At 35.6% G+C, this 15,856-nt stretch overlaps 1 protein-coding gene across 4 annotated transcripts in view; it reads left to right on the forward strand.

Annotated features, from left to right (window-relative positions):
* The window catches only part of ARHGEF10 (Rho guanine nucleotide exchange factor 10), a 233,388-nt gene that overhangs the window by 80,048 nt on the left and 137,484 nt on the right, over positions 1 to 15,856 (forward strand). For 2 of the 4 annotated variants that reach the window (XM_069065400.1, XM_069065398.1), the window contains 4 exons: positions 2,182 to 2,258; positions 5,006 to 5,062; positions 10,154 to 10,317; positions 13,593 to 13,709. In XM_069065400.1, the coding sequence (XP_068921501.1) occupies positions 2,182 to 2,258; positions 5,006 to 5,062; positions 10,154 to 10,317; positions 13,593 to 13,709 (415 nt within the window). Of the gene's footprint in view, positions 1 to 2,181; positions 2,259 to 4,503; positions 4,566 to 5,005; positions 5,063 to 10,153; positions 10,318 to 13,592; positions 13,710 to 15,856 lie in introns of those variants that run through there. The other 2 variants (XM_069065401.1, XM_069065399.1) reach the window with 2 other exon arrangements.

Below are 15,856 nucleotides of genomic sequence, written 5' to 3' on the forward strand. Positions count from 1 at the left end.
AAGAAAGAAAGAAAGAAAGAAAGAAAGAAAGAAAGAAAGAAAGAGAGAAAGAGAGAGAGAAAGAAAGAAAGAGAGAGAGAATCTGATGTAGTACCTGAACTCAGCTTTTGGTTTGTTTGTTTTTTTTTTTTATTTAGAAGATAAAGTAGAATGTAAAATGAAATGAGACTAAAAATCTGAACCCCAACTTCACAATAACAGAGATTGTATTTTAGTGGATTTTTACAACCACTCATACCATGTTACCTTTGATGGTTCAAGGATTTAATTATCAAGTACTGTCCTTGACCTGTTCAGCTCTTTCCTCTTAACATTTATACCTTTCCCAGGGATGGAATAATAAAAAAGAAGAAAATATCAAATGTATTTTTTTGTTTGTTTTTAAAGCAATCGAGGTTAAGTAACTTGCTCAAGGTTACACGGCCAGTTATTTCTGGGTGTGGTGCTGAGTATCTGAGCCTGGATTTGATCCAGGTCATCCCGACACTGGAGCCAGTGCTCTTACTCGCTGAGCCACCTGGTCACCCCTAAGCAATTGGGGTTAAGTAACTTGCACAAGGTTACACAGCCAGATGTTTCTGGGTGGGTGCTAAGTGTCTGAGCCCGGGATTCGATCTCCAGGTCATCCTAACACAGTAGCCAGTACTCTTACTCACTGTGCTACCTGGCTACCCCATTGTTTTGGTATTTTTAATCTCTTTTTAAGTCTTTATTCATTTGGCTTTCCCAACCCTGAATATTCTTCTCCTTTCTCCCGCCAATCCAGCTCACACTGATTTTCTCCATTCTTTGAACTCATTTATCCCTTTAAAAAAAAAAAAAACTTATTTATTGCCATTTATACATACAACACCTGATGATCATAGGATCATAGATTTAGATTTAGATAATAGATTTAGAACTAGAAGGAATATTAGAAACTATTGAGTTCAAACCCTTTATTTTACAGATGAGGAAACTGAGGCTGAGAGAAGTTGAATGATTTGCCAGGTTCACACAATTAAAAAGTGTCTTAGGCAAGATACAAACTTAGGTCTTCCTGACTTCAAGTCAACTGCATCACTTGGTTCATGTTTGTATGCTGTGTCTCTCTAGTGAGATTGTCAGCTTCTGGAATGTCAAGGACTGTGTCTAAAATTTCTTTTATGGTTCTCCAATTCCTTGTTGTGTGCTATGCCCCAAATAGACACTCAATAAATACTTGACTTTATTAATGAATGAAAATTAGATGGAGAAGATCACAAGATCATAACTTTTAGTCTATAAGGGATTTCAAAGGCCATCCCCCTCATTTTACAAATAAGGAAATTGAAGCTGAGAGACGTTTTTTTTTTGCTTTTTGGAGGGCCATTGGGGTTAAGTAACTTGGCCAAGGTCACATGGCTAGTTTTTATGTTCAGTGTCTGAGGATTTGAATTCAGGTCCTCCTGACTCCAGGGCCGGTGCTCTATATCACTGTGCCACCTAGCCGCCCCTGCTGAGAGACTTTAAATGACCCAAGGTCAAACAAGTAACAAGTGGTTGTATCAGTATTTAAATTTAAGGCCTGTGGCACAAATCCAGTGCTCTTTCCCCTGCACAACACTGAAGTTGTGAGCAAAAATTATGATTTGGACTTGTTTGCCCAAAAGTGCCCAAAGGCCATTGGTATTGTTGGTAGAGCACTGACTTAAAAGTCATGGGTTCAAGTCCCCAACCCCACCACTTTTTTACCCTGTGAAATTCAGTTATATTATTACCCTATAGATTTTAAATTTTCTCTTCTGCTAAATAGGGATGTGATATTGATATTACCTACCTCCCAGGACTATTTTAGGAAAATACAATGTAAACACTAAAGTTCTCTCTCTCTCTCTTTTTTTTTTGCCTTTTGGAGGGCAATTGGGGTTAAGTAACTTGCCCAAGATTACACGGCTAGTATTTTTGTGTGGGTGTTAAGTGTCTCAGGCCAGAACCGAACTCGAGTCCTCCCGACTCCAGGGCTGGCGCTTTACTCACTGCACCACCTAGAGGCCCCTTTAAAGTTCTCTTTTAAAAAATAAACTTATGCTTGTCATTATTTCTTGACCTATTATGATGTAAAATAAAGACTCAGCCTTGTTTGAAATATGAGATAAAGGGTCTCCATTGCTAGGTGATGTTAATGAATACTAATACTTTGCTTTGTCATTTATTTTAAAGTGAAGACCAGGTTAATAAAGAAGACAGCCCTCTGGCCAAATGGGTTGCAGATCCTGCCAATACAGCATGGATGGAAAGTGAGTGTCCTGAAAAACATCTCCAAAGGAGAAATTGTTGAATGAAAGGTTCACTGACAAAATTGATAAAAAATAGAAAAAATTCAACCATTTACTAAAAATGAAGCATTATAATAAGCAATCATTCTGAAGAGAAGAAACCTTTTCCAGTGACCTTAGCTCTGGAATCTAGTAGTTTGTTTAGCACAGAATTACCTCCAGAAGTGAAAGTGCTTCAGTCACTGGGTGTGCCAGGACCACAACTCCTCTTGACTTCTCTTCACTGCTGGAAATCACATGCCTGTAACCAGCTTTAAAGAATATGGGATTGTAATGCTCTGATTTCCAGCCTACAGTCAGCTGTAGATCTCCTGGAATATTCACAGACTTTCTGTCTCTTTATTTACATTTGAACCAATTCCCTTTCATGGAAATTTATTCTCTTTTTTTTCCTGGAAAAGGCTGGCCCATGTGGCAGACAGCATATGTGATCTTCTTGGCATGTACAGTTTTGTAAGACTGAATATTTTTAGCTAGGTTGATTTTGGGGGGTTGTCGGTTTTTTTTCTTTTAGTAGAAAAACAAAAATTGGTTCCTTAATTACCCCTTTTGTTATTTGCTGGCTCACTAATCTCTCTGTAATTGGCTTGTGTGATTGACTTACAAGGTAGAGCTATCTTAGTTATCCATAATTATTAAATTATCTGCTGGGATGTTTCATTCTGGGTTTTAATTATGACACTGTCAAAACAAAAAACCTATCCTAATTGGATGATTCTGCTCAGGGGATATTAAATCAGCATCAATTTACCATAAAATTATGGACATGCTATTCCAAAGCAGTTTAATTCCAAAGCTAAATTAATCTGAATTTTCTTCCTTTAGTCATTCCTCCTATCCAGATGACAGCTAATTAGAAGGGCTACATTTTAGTACAAATAGTAAACTGGCATTACTTCAACAGTAGCAAATAGTAGTCATGCAGTGCAATGGAAAGAATGCTGAATCAGCAGTCAGGGTCCCTAGCTTCTTGGCCTTATTCTGTAACCAGCTAGTCATTTGATCCAGAACAAGTTACTTCCCTAACCTGGGCTTCAGTGTTCTCATATATAAAATGATGAATTTGAATTTCCAAGGTCTCTACCAATTCTAACATTCTATAATTCTCATCAGAACCAAAAGTACCACAGAGGTGTGATCATAAATGTTATTAAACAAGAGTAAATTTTCTCTTATGTGAAAAGTATGATGGCAAGAAGGGGATAGGGCATAGTCTCAATACGGTAATACCTTTCTCTAGATACCACTTAGTTTAGTTTAAACTTATATTTAAATGTTGAAGTAGAAGGGAGGGGAAAAAACCTCAACCATGCTTTTGAAAAAACCACACACACAGGACACTGACAAAGTGAGATTAATCCAAAGTTAAAACAATCAAGATGTTAAGGGTTTTAAGACTATGACACAATAACATCAGTTGAAATAACTAGGGATTTTAGTATGGGAAAAAAATCTGCAGGGAGGATGTGGCAGGGGAATGTGATAGCTATCTTCAGGTATTTGAAGGGCTACCTTCTAGAAGAGAAATCAATCTTGTTCTTGATGCCAGAGGCAGACCTGAGGAAAGATACTTGTAAAGAGGTAAGATATGATTAAACTTGAGGACATTATTTCTAACAATCAGAATTTTCTGGGAAGTATTTGGTTCCTCTTCAGTAGAGGCCTTCTATCTAAGACTTGTAGACCCTACTGAGTACATTATACAATAGAGTCTTAGTTATTTGGATACTTTTTGAACAATATATATAGATTTAATATAAAGTAGCTGCACTGTTCTCTAATATGGAGGATATATTGTAATCTACTTAAGTCTATTATTTTATTATGAAGATATTTTAAGGCAGTTATAGTTAAGAAAATATTTTTATACAAGGAGGAGTAATTGTTAGTTGTATTTAAAATCTTTTGCCTATTTTTCTACATAATTCCCAGGTGGGTACAAGCACTGTTATAACATGATTCAAGCTTTTTAGTGGGTTTGTTTAGTAGGACTTCAAACTTATTGGCTTTGGTTGTTTTTTACGTTGAAGCTGGCAATCTTGGAACTTGGCTTTCCTTTCCAAAACCTCATTGACTTCTTTTGATATTCTTCATCAGCTCTCAAAGATTACAACCATAAAAAGCAAAAAACAAACAAACAAAAAACCACGGCATTCCCTCCAGAAACACCCTTGAGTTGGTTGCAGATTTCTTCTGGGGAAAATATTCTCTGTGGATTTGGAATCAGAAGATCTGAGTTCAAATTCTTCCTCTTATGATTTTTGCAAGGTGACCTTGAACAAATCATTTTATGGCTCAGTTTCCTCATCTGTAAAATGAGGGGGTTTGAATAGATGACATCTAAGGTCATGTGATAGTGCCTGTTAGTTTTCAATCTGTGATGTTATGATAATGCTTTTGGTGTTTTAAAATTAGATGGCAGCATGTACTTTATCCAGGGACTAAGTATCTGGGAGAGAGATAACATTTTTGTCAAAGGGTGCAGAAAAATCCAGCAACAGTTGATCTACTTGATGTTGTGGGTGGCCATGTGACCATCAAAATATCCAGCCAGGGCAGTGATTTTTATACTTATATATATCACCTTCCAGATTTACCTTTTGAAAAAGCCTTAGTATTAGTTTTAGAAAACTTATGGTTGTGTAAAATGTAAATAACACTGACCTGTTCTTGCCTAGGTTTTAAACATGTTTCTTTTGTCATTTTAGACCCAGAAGAAGTGATTTATGATGATGTTCCAAGAGAAAATTCAGACTCAGAACCAGGTTTGACTTGAGTGCAAATTAGATGTGGGATAGTCATCCTAACATCTTTTTATCCCTATATATATATATATATATATATATATATATATATATATATATATATGTATGATTTCTTACTTTGAATATCTTATCTATAAATGTATTTCATGATGGTTTATCAGAACTTAATAGTTTTGTGTCTTCTTTCTCTCTTTCCTTCCTCTTCTTTCCTTCTTTCTTTTTATTGAATTTTGATTCTGTTACTTACCATCTTTGTTACCATGGGAAAGGCAGTATGGTACAGTAATTAGAACCCAGTTCTTGAAGTAAGAAACACTGAGTTTCAGTCTTGCCTCAAACACTTACCATTTACATGACTGGGTAAATCACTTCACCTGTCTGAGCCTTGGCTTCCTCATTTGTAAAATGGGAGTCATATATTCTGACAACTAAATGAGAGATAGTACTATTAAAGTAACCACGTGGATGTGAGTTGTTGATATTGTTTTTATTATAATCCTTCCCAGGATTTGGTTTCCTCACCTGTAAAATGAGGGAGTCATACTTGATGGTCTTTAAGGCCATTCTCACTTCTAAAGTTTATTTAAAACTCTCGAGGATTGCAGATTCCATTGAATATAATTTTCTAAGTCTCAGTAGGCAAGATTGACCAAACATAGCTGTCTGACTTCAAGTCTCCTGGGCTTACTGGCTACAGTGTCCAAAATCTTTATGAGGGAAAATGCTCTAAAAGTTCCCTTGGGCAAAATCTGATCTCTTAGGGAATAACAATGGACTATGTGTGAGATCTTTCAAACCACATCCACTAGGTGAGGGTATTGAAGGGTCTCTAACCAGCTGGATGATATCAACTGAGAAGGAAATCGCCCAGGGCCAAATTCCAAAATTATTGTGCTCTGATGACACACAGCTTGATTCCTGTCAAACTAAGAGAAGAACTTGCCAATCAGTGGACTTGTAGGGAAAAACAGATGCCAATGGCAGACTTGAGATGTTTTTTCCTGGCAGTGAGAGAAGAAGCTCTTTGGATCCAGGCCCAATAGAGGACCCAAATCATTCCCTTAGAACTTGACATTGCATAAAGATACCAGCAATCTTGTAGCCCTTGAAAGAACTAGAATAATTGTGGAGAACAAAACCATATGGAGGAAAACTAAAACCAAATACAGAGGGAAAAGTCAACACGCATTAAGGACCTAATTATATTTTAGGGACTGGACTAAGCTGGGGATATGAAAAGAGAAAAAAGGACAAAGTATCTTCTCAAATGATCTACTGGTCGGTCAATCAATATTTATTAAGCTTCTTTCAAACACCGTGCTAAATGCTGGGGATACAAAGAAAGTCAAAGGACAGTCCCTGCTCTGAAGGAGTATACAGTCTAGTTAGTGTGACTATACTTGTTAAAGCCAAATTAATTTTTTGGTAGAAGCATTGTTGAGAGGAGTCAATGTCCTTGTTCTTCACAAAGTGGGGGGGGGCAAAATACTTTAAGTAGTAGAAATACTGAAAACAAAAGCAATTTTATAAGAAGGGTTACATATCATTTTCAACAACTTAATCAGTATTTATTGATTGAATGATTATTGAAAATTTACTACTGTACTTGGTCCATGGAAGAATATAGAAGAAATATAATACAGATCCATGTTCTCAGTGACCCTACAATTCTGTACAGTAGGGCGATCACAAGTTCTGGATTAAAATCCTGTGTTTGACACTATCTGTGAGACCTTGAGTAACGTTATTTAATCTTTCTGGATCCTCTGAGTCTCATTTTCTTCATCTATAAAATGATAGACTTTGACTAGACCTTCCAGAGCTAAATCTAGGATTATATGATCCTGGATGGGGATATATCCCCACATAGTGAAAAAATAACAAATTGGATAGTAGAGAATATAAACCAGTATTAGACAGAGTACCATAGGTACTAAATTCCCCCAAAAGAGGAAATTTAGTGAAAACTGAAGTAATCTGAGAAATGCACCAGACTTGGAGTCAAAAGACCTGGGTTCAAGTCCTCTCCTACTTGCCTGTATTGCTCTGGGAAAGCCGCTGAATGTTTAAGCCCAGTTTCCATCTCTGTGAAATGAGGGGGTTAAACAGGCTAATTTCTGAAGTCCTGTCTTCTTCTAAGTCTTCTCTGAGCCTCAATGAGTCGAGTCCTGGATTCAAAATATGTCAACATTGTGCTACCTGGATGACTATTTTGATGGAATTAACCAGACAAACAGCGAGTCATTTTAATCACACAAAAGATTTTAGTCATTAAATTGACAGTGTTTTGTGATTAAAATGATTGCTTGAATCTATGAGTTTGTTGGTGTGGTGTTGTGTAGACATGGTCTGAGAGTCCAACTCTGTCACTGCCAGTATTATAGAATTATAGATTTAGCTTGGAGAGAAAATTAGAGGTTGTTTTATTCATTCTCCTCTTTTTTTTTTTTTTTTTGCTTTTTGGAGGGTACTTGGGGTTAAATGACTTGCCCAAGGTCACATGGCTAGTAAGTATCTGAGGCAAAATTTGAACTCAGGTCCTCCTGACTCCATGGCTGGTAGTCTACTCACTGTGCCACCTAGCTGCCCCCTTTCCCCTCTTTTTAAAGACAAGAAACGAAATCTCAGAGATTGTGTTTGAGGATAAAAAGGTAGCACATATCAAAGTCAGGATTAGAACCCAGGCCCTCTGACTCCAAATTCATCACCCTCTCTGCTGCATTAGGCTGCCTAAATGACCTTAGACAAGCCACATTTTCTCTATGGGCCTCAGTTCCTTCATTTAAATGAGGAGAGTTGAACTAGATGTTCACTAATCCACCTAAATGCCAATAAGAAAAATGCAATGATAATTTTATTTCAGAAGATATCAAAGAGTTATGCTATGGTAAAAACCGCTCTGCTCATGTCTTTTTTTTTTTTCTGGGCATCTTTTAAAAATTAATTCTTTACTTTTCAGGATATTTGACTGGAAATCTAAAATGTACATTGTGCTTTTAGATGAATTAATTCAGGGGAAGCCAAGTGGCACAGTGAATACAGCACCAGCCCTGGAGTCAGGAGGACCTGAGTTCAAATTCATCCTCAGACACTTAACACTTACTAGCCCATGTGACCTTGGGCAAGTCACTTAACCGCAATTGCCCTGCTCTCCCCCTCCAAAAAAAAGCAAAAAAAGAGAATTAATGCAAATTTATGAAGAAGCAATTATTTCAAAGAGTTATGATTATATGTCATGTTTAATTTGACTTGAAAAAAGTTTCAATTTTTAAATGCAAAAATTCCAAATGCATCCAAATCTTTCTTTTTTGTATGCTTTTTTTTACATGAGAATCTAATCCTTAGTGCTATTTTGGTTATGCCTATTTTTAGTGGCTTGTAAAAGTATTCTTTATAACAGATTTAATTGAAATAACCCAAAGGATAGACTTAATTAGGGAAATGCCGGCAAGTTTTCACACTATTGGAGTGCCATCTTTCTAATTAGTCTGCATAATTTTTCAATTGAAACTCATTCCAGAGGAAAACCTTACCCAAAATAGACATTTCTAACATGCAGTAATTGAAACCAGAGTCATAATGATATTCTGGGCCTTTCAACAAGGGCCTCTTCTAGAAAAAAATTCTTTAGGAAGATAAATGATATGAAGTATTTGCTAAAGATAAGAGTCTCTGAGTCTACGTGCTGTCTACTGTGTAACAATTGAGTATAATTTTGTTCTGTATTTTTTTTTACATTCTGAGGTAGGGCAAATAGAGCACTGGAATCAGAGCCAGATAACCTGAGTTTGACTCTAGCCTCTGCCCTCTTTCTAGCTGTATGATCACATAACTTCTCTGATCCTCTGTTTCTTCATCTTTAAATGAAGAGAATGATTCTTGTCCTGCTTACCTGCTTTGAAGAGAGAATGTACATGAATTTTTTTAAACCCCAAAGTGTTAATACACATCAGCTAATACTATTATACTTGTGAGAACATTCACTGTCACCAAAGAAATCAAATATTTAAATATAGAGGTTGACCCATCTTGGAATCAAGATGTCCACTATGGGTACAGATTGTTTTTATGGGATTAGGTTGTAATGGTGTTAGTAGACTTATGAAGCAGAATTGCACACACATGATTTTCCTCTTTTTGTAATGTTTGGTGACTGTTTACTAGCTCCTATAATGAAGTAGTTTAAATCATGGATTTTTGGAAGAACATTTGCATCAGAGCCTATTAACACAAAATTCACAGACACACAAACTGGTTCAAGGGAGAAATTCAGATAAAATGCATTATGAACACAGAAAAGTTCTACTCAAGAAAATAATAATGAGGGAATAGCTGGTTCTCTATTCTAAGTCTTCTGAGTCCAAGTACATTGTTTTCCCGCTAAACCAAGATGCCCCTTTGTAGGCTAGAGCAGTGGTTCCCACTTAGTGAATTGTGAATCCTGTAAGGGTTTGTAAGGATGGTCCAAGGAGTTAATGCTAAAAATTCTCTAATGTCATCTTAAGCAAAAAATGAACAATAGTATAAGTAGTATATTCAGTTACACTAGGGATTCACAACACACTTTTTTTGTGGTTATTGTTGAAAGGTGTTCACAGAATTAAAAACTTTGGGAACCACTGGGCTAGAGGGAAAATTTGAGAATGAGGAAGACTAGGGTTCAATATCTTTGACAAATACTGGCTGTGTGACTCTGGGGAAATCACCTAAACACTCAATGCCACCAGAAAGCTCCTAAGATGCAGAGCAGGTGCTCATCTGCATTGGAAGACAGAATTCCCTTGTTGGGAAGTTATGCCAATGAAATCACAAGTCTTGTGGGAAAAAAAAAGGAATTCTAAGTGTCAAATTGAAAAGCAAGGGTTTCAGTTAATTTAAAGTTTCTCTGAATATTAAAAATGAGAGCATTTCCAGTTTTGTTCTTTGGAAGGAACTCCTCTACAGTCAGCATCTCACTTTCTATAATGATGTATGAAATATTCCAAACCTTACCATAGAAAATGATAATTAGTTGAAGCTCATGTTTAAATGTAAATCCAAGTGACTTTCTGCGTTTTCATTTTCATTCCATTTTGGTATTAATGCATGCAGAGGAAATGATTTATGATGATGTTGAGAATGGGGATGAAGGTGGAAACAGCTCTTTGGATTATGGGTGGAGTTCAAGTGAATTTGAGAGCTATGAAGAGCAAAGTGATTCAGAGTGCAAAAATGGGATTCCCAGCTCCTTTTTGCGAGGCAACCACAAAAAGCAAGTATGTAACCAAAACACTTCATTCATTCGCATAGGATGGTCTCCTTCCTTTTAAAAATATTTATGTTAAAATATACATTTTAAATCTGAAAATGTAAATTAAACAATTTTAAATAGGAGTTGAAATATGGTTAAGATGGTGAATTCATGAAACATAGTGCTCAAAGGAGAAAAGTATACTTTCCATAGTAGATTAATTTGTGAAAGATGCTATTGAATTTTCATAAAGCATTCATTTTAAATGTAATAAAGTAGATGACAACAAAAAGACATCCCACGATGAATCCCTTAGTAAAACATATCTAAATGTGTCTGTTTGGAAAAAGCTGTGTTTTCATGTGCCAGTTTTGTTTGAAGTAAGCCCAGCTATATTTTTTTAAAGGAATGTTTTGGACTTCAACCATTTTTTTTTACCATGAAAAAGAAGAGAGAACAGAGTAAAATGTGTAATAGATTAAAAGCCCAAAATTCTGCTTTATTTTCTGTGTATGTCATATGTTGTAGATAGTGTTCTTTAATAAGTGTGATTGAGTTTACGGGTCTCAAGAGAGTCCCTGAAGTTTGAGGAAAGCAGAAAAAACATACCTCCTTTTGAGTATGTCTCTGGCTTCAGTAGCTGCATCATATATATATATATATATATATATATATATTTGAGCTGAAGTTTTAAGTACCTAATAGTGACCTGTATATACCTTATCCATGCCTTTGTTTTAATCAGTTGTATATGAATGTAGTGGTGTTAAATACTCATATTAATGCCATTGGATCTGTGTGGTTATGTGTGTCCATATATGAGACAGGCTTCATCTATTTATGTTTTTTCCACCAAAGTAAATTGGATCACTGAACAGCTAGGTGGGTTCTACTGGTCAGGCTTACTGATTTCACCTATGTGATTAAGGGACTGACCGTTAATCATAGGAAATAACCACTTTGACTCCATAAGATGCAATTGCCATAAACCCTCAAAATACAGCCTATCTGTGCTTTCCAGTTCAGGCTTCTGTAAACCTCTCTTAATGATGCTTATCACCAGATTTACTAGAGAGTGATAATTTTTTTTTTTTTTTTTTGCCACAGCAACTCTTAAAGACCATATTTTGTGGAAGAAGAGTTAAGGATTGCTTGAATGTTTTCTTGAAGTTTTTAAGTAAATAAAGATTAGGTCAGATATGTAATGCCTTTTGAGGGGTCAATAAGTTTCTCTCAAAGAGAATCTGGGTTCTTCCCCTATATGCCATTTCCAGCTATTTTCCTTGAAAGTACTATTTATTTTGCTTTGGAAAGAAGTTAGGATAGCTTTCCATCAAGATTCCCTTTCCAACTCTAAGTTTCTGTGATGCTGTTACAAAAGTTAGTGGCATTGTGCAAATGTCTCAGGGCAACTGATTGTCACTAAAAGTAGTATGATATAATGAAAACATAATTTGACTTATGATCAGCAGGTAGAGATTTGTCTCTTGCACTTAGTAGTTTTATGATCTTGGGCAAGCCACTTGGGTTTAGGTCCTGCCTCTGAAACTTAATGGCAATAGGGCCATAGACAAGTCATTTAATCATTAAATCAATCGATTAGTAACCCAACAAACATTTAGTAAGCATATGCTTTATTTCAAGCACTGTACTATTGAACTGGGAATACAAATATAAAAATCAGACAACCCCTGAGCTCAGAGTTTTCTATTCTACTGAGCTCTCAATGACCCTAGGCAATTCTCTAAGACATTAATTTGCAAAAGTATTTATTGGTGGTAGGAATTTTCTCAACAGTGAGTTCATAAAACCAATGAAATCACAGGTGTAGGCCATAGAATTCACAGATCTAGAGATGGAAGAGACCTCAGAGGCCATCTAGTTCAATCCCCTTCATCGTACAGATAAAGACACTGATCCCAGTGAGGTTAAGTGATTTGCCAAAGGTCACATAGGTAGTAAGTTTCAGTCATGAGATTTAAACCTAGGTCTTCTGACTCTAGAACAGTGTTCTTTCCACTATAACTCCTCCTTCCCCACCATACACATACATATATTCACACATACAGACAAAGATAGTTTTATAATTTTGTTACTTATTTTGAGGAGTATTGTGTGGGCATATAATATATGTAAATTCACTTTGTAACCATTAAGTCCTATTCAAAGGTAAACTATTAGTATTATTTATATGGTCATTACTAGAACAATTCAGACCACATATCATTGGAGTCCTTCCCAGTGGTGTCCTTTTTATACACAGGGTCTGAAACATCACTAACATTTTAGTGAAAGGAGGTCTAAACTTTGGCCCTTACTTTAGAGAGACCTTTGTTTCCATACTCATCTGGTAACTACAAATAAATATATTATCATTGAATTGAAATTGAGTAGATGAGCATTCCTCTCTATGATTCCTTTTAAGGAAAGTACTAATTTATTCAACCTCAAAGCAGGTGCCAGGCTTTCAGAGGATGGAATTAAAATCAAGATTTTGCCTACAAAGGAATGTTTAAAACATAACAAAAACCATATATTTTTTAACTTCAACTCAAAAAAAAGGCTCCAATTTTTTTTAGCTTTGCCCAAAATAGCACTGTCTGGGACTAAGCATGAGAAAGGTTGGCCTTGAAGGAGCTGTGTTGTTTTTGTCTGTGTTTTTAAAACTATTTATGCTCACAAAAAATAGTTAACAGATTTTGATATTTGGTTAGGGAACTAAACCCATAATGTTGAGAACAACTCATGTCAGCTTGGAGACTGTTCAAGTCTTTATCAGTTAAATTTTTTCCCCGATTTTGCAAAGTACATGTTAAAAATTGTCTAGCATATTGCCTGCATCTTATTCTGCAGGGCTGACTCAAAAGAATGCCATTTTATGGAAAAAAAACACCAACAGTTTTATTTAAAATATTTTATTGCACACAATGTTGAAAGAATGATTTTCAAACAAAAAAAATTAATTTTTTTTCATTTGGTATTTAATATCAAGACATCAAGAAGTCTCCAGTCTGGCTCACCTAAAGTAGTTGTGGTCTCTCAGCTTTTGGGTTTTAATTTTCCATAATCACTGGTGCTAAATAGACCATATGGCATGCTTGACCTGTTTGTACTTGTGCTCGCCAAAAGACTCAAGACATGCATGAGCATCCTTGCCAAACCAGGTTCTCATATATGTGCACCATTTGTCAGACAAAATTGCATGTGTGACACTACTGAAGTACTTTCCTTTTACGCTTGTCAAAAAGTACTACAGCCTCTTTTTTTTTTGAAAAGATTGTATCTTTTTATGCACTGTAGCTATCTCATGACCTAACCCGTTTAAAGGAGCACTATGAGAAAAAGATGAAAGATTTGATGGCAAACACTGTGGGAGCAGTAGAGATTCAGCAGCTAAAGCAAAAACATGAGCTGAAGGTAGTGTGGTTAATTTTTTGACCAGCTACATTTTAAATAATGATTTGAAAATAGACATTAAAACTTTTTTTTAAATAACAGTCAAATAGATAGTGATTTTAATTAAAATGTCAATATGGTGATATCTTTAAAATCTTTATTAAAAGCACACTGTCAAGTAACTTTTACTTTTGTTTGGTCTTCTCCATTTTTTGTGTTTCCCTCCACTTCTGCCCTTGATTTATATCTGCTAAATAGTTCCATATTGAACTAAGTTGATTAATTTAAGAATATGTTCTAATTTTTAAGTAACTTATCCAGCTAAAATATCCTCATAACCTTGGTTCTATTATGATTATATCCTAGGTCTAAGGATGATATTAGTGTTATTAAATAGAATTTGTTTGCTTTTATATATGGAACATGTAGAAAAGGGGATAAATTAGGGTATAAATATAGAGTTTGATCATATAGATTATAATTACTGTAAGAATACTAAGAAGGCTCAAATTATTCAGAGAAGGGCTGTGGAGCAAGTGGGCCTCCAAAAGTGGTTACAATTTTGCATAGTGATGAGGAATATATCAGGCTGTTGGTGATGGGGTTGGGAGCCATATGGGGAAATAAAAATAGTTCATATTGGGCAATAATGACAAATCAGGTCGACTAGGTAAACTGGAGACAGATTTCAAAAGGTCTTGAATTTAGAGGACTTAATTTAGTTTTAATTCAGTAGGGTATAAGGAATAATGATCAATTCTTATGCCAGGGAGTAATGAGGGAAAAGAAGTGCTATAGAAAAATTAGTCTGATGAGATGGTTTGGAGAGGGAGAAAGCAGGGGCAGGAAAATCAATAAGTATATATTAGTAGTAGAGGAATGAATGAAAAGGTTCTTGACTACACTAGTATTAGAATTATGAAAATGAGGAGGGCAGGGGAAGACCTAATAGATATGAATTTTCAGGACTTGGTAACTGACTCTGCAATATATCTAATCATATAGTGATTATATATAGTAAAGATAAATCTCAGATTTCAAACCTATGGGTGGTCCAGAAAAGAATAGTGATATCTGTAGAAATGGGAAGTTAGGAATGGGAACTTACTGGGGATGAAACATGATGAGTTCATTCTTGATTGGTTGGTATCCTATAGGTAGCTAGAAAGAGGAGCCATCGGTCACAGATTAATCTTGGACATCTGCATTTAGGTGTCATAAGCTTGGAGGGTACTAGCTGAAGTCATAAGAGGAAGTGAACTCTCCAAGGGAGAGAATGTAAAGAGCTGAAAACAACTGTTTGAGCTTTAAAGATGACTGACATTGAAGGGATGACAGAAGGAAGAGGAGCCAGAGATAAAGGAAATAAAGAAAAAAGAGAAATGAATTACTATCGTAGAAAACAAGTAGAGAATTTCTAGAAGGGAAAACTTCAAAGATCAAGTAGAATCAATTGTTAGAATTTTTTTATTTATATATAAAGTGATTATATAGGCTTTTCTCAAATGTGAATGGATGTTGATATTTAGAAATGAATTGAAATATCACAATTGGATATTTACTGCACTTTGGCATGTATTAATTCATGTAAAAAGGCACAGTGGATAGATTGAGGGGCCAGGAGTCATGAAGCCTTAAACAATTCCTAGCTGTGTGACTCTGGGCAAGTCACTTAACCCTGTTTGCCTAAGTTTTCTCATCTGTAAAATGAGCTGGAGAAGAAAATGGCAAACCACTTCAATATCTTTGCAAAGATATCTCTAAATGGGGTCACAAAGAGTCAGACATGACTGAAACAGCTGAACAACAAAACGAATATATTGTCAGAACTTTTGACTTGATATCACTAGGATGATTTAAATAAGAATTTATTAAATATCTATTATGTCTCAATGCCTTGCTTTCTATGCTAAGGATACAATGATGAATGTGACATAGGGTCTATTTACAATCTAATGGGGAAGGAGGAAAATGTATATACAAATAACAGTAATACAAGGGAAGAGTATGGTGAGTAGAAAGAAGAGAGCTAAGCAAAGAAATCTGAACACAGTGATCTGAAAATTTGAGGCTAGAGACATATATTTTCAGGTACGGGAATTAAGAAAAGCTTTACTCGGCTAGTACCTGAATGGTGCCTCACACGAAAGGGAGGTACTTCAATAAGT

Source organism: Petaurus breviceps, unplaced genomic scaffold (assembly GCF_028583685.1).
Source record: "Petaurus breviceps papuanus isolate PSGF00001 unplaced genomic scaffold, PetGlider_PUasm1.0 90686, whole genome shotgun sequence".
Classification (NCBI taxonomy): Eukaryota; Metazoa; Chordata; class Mammalia; order Diprotodontia; family Petauridae; genus Petaurus; species Petaurus breviceps.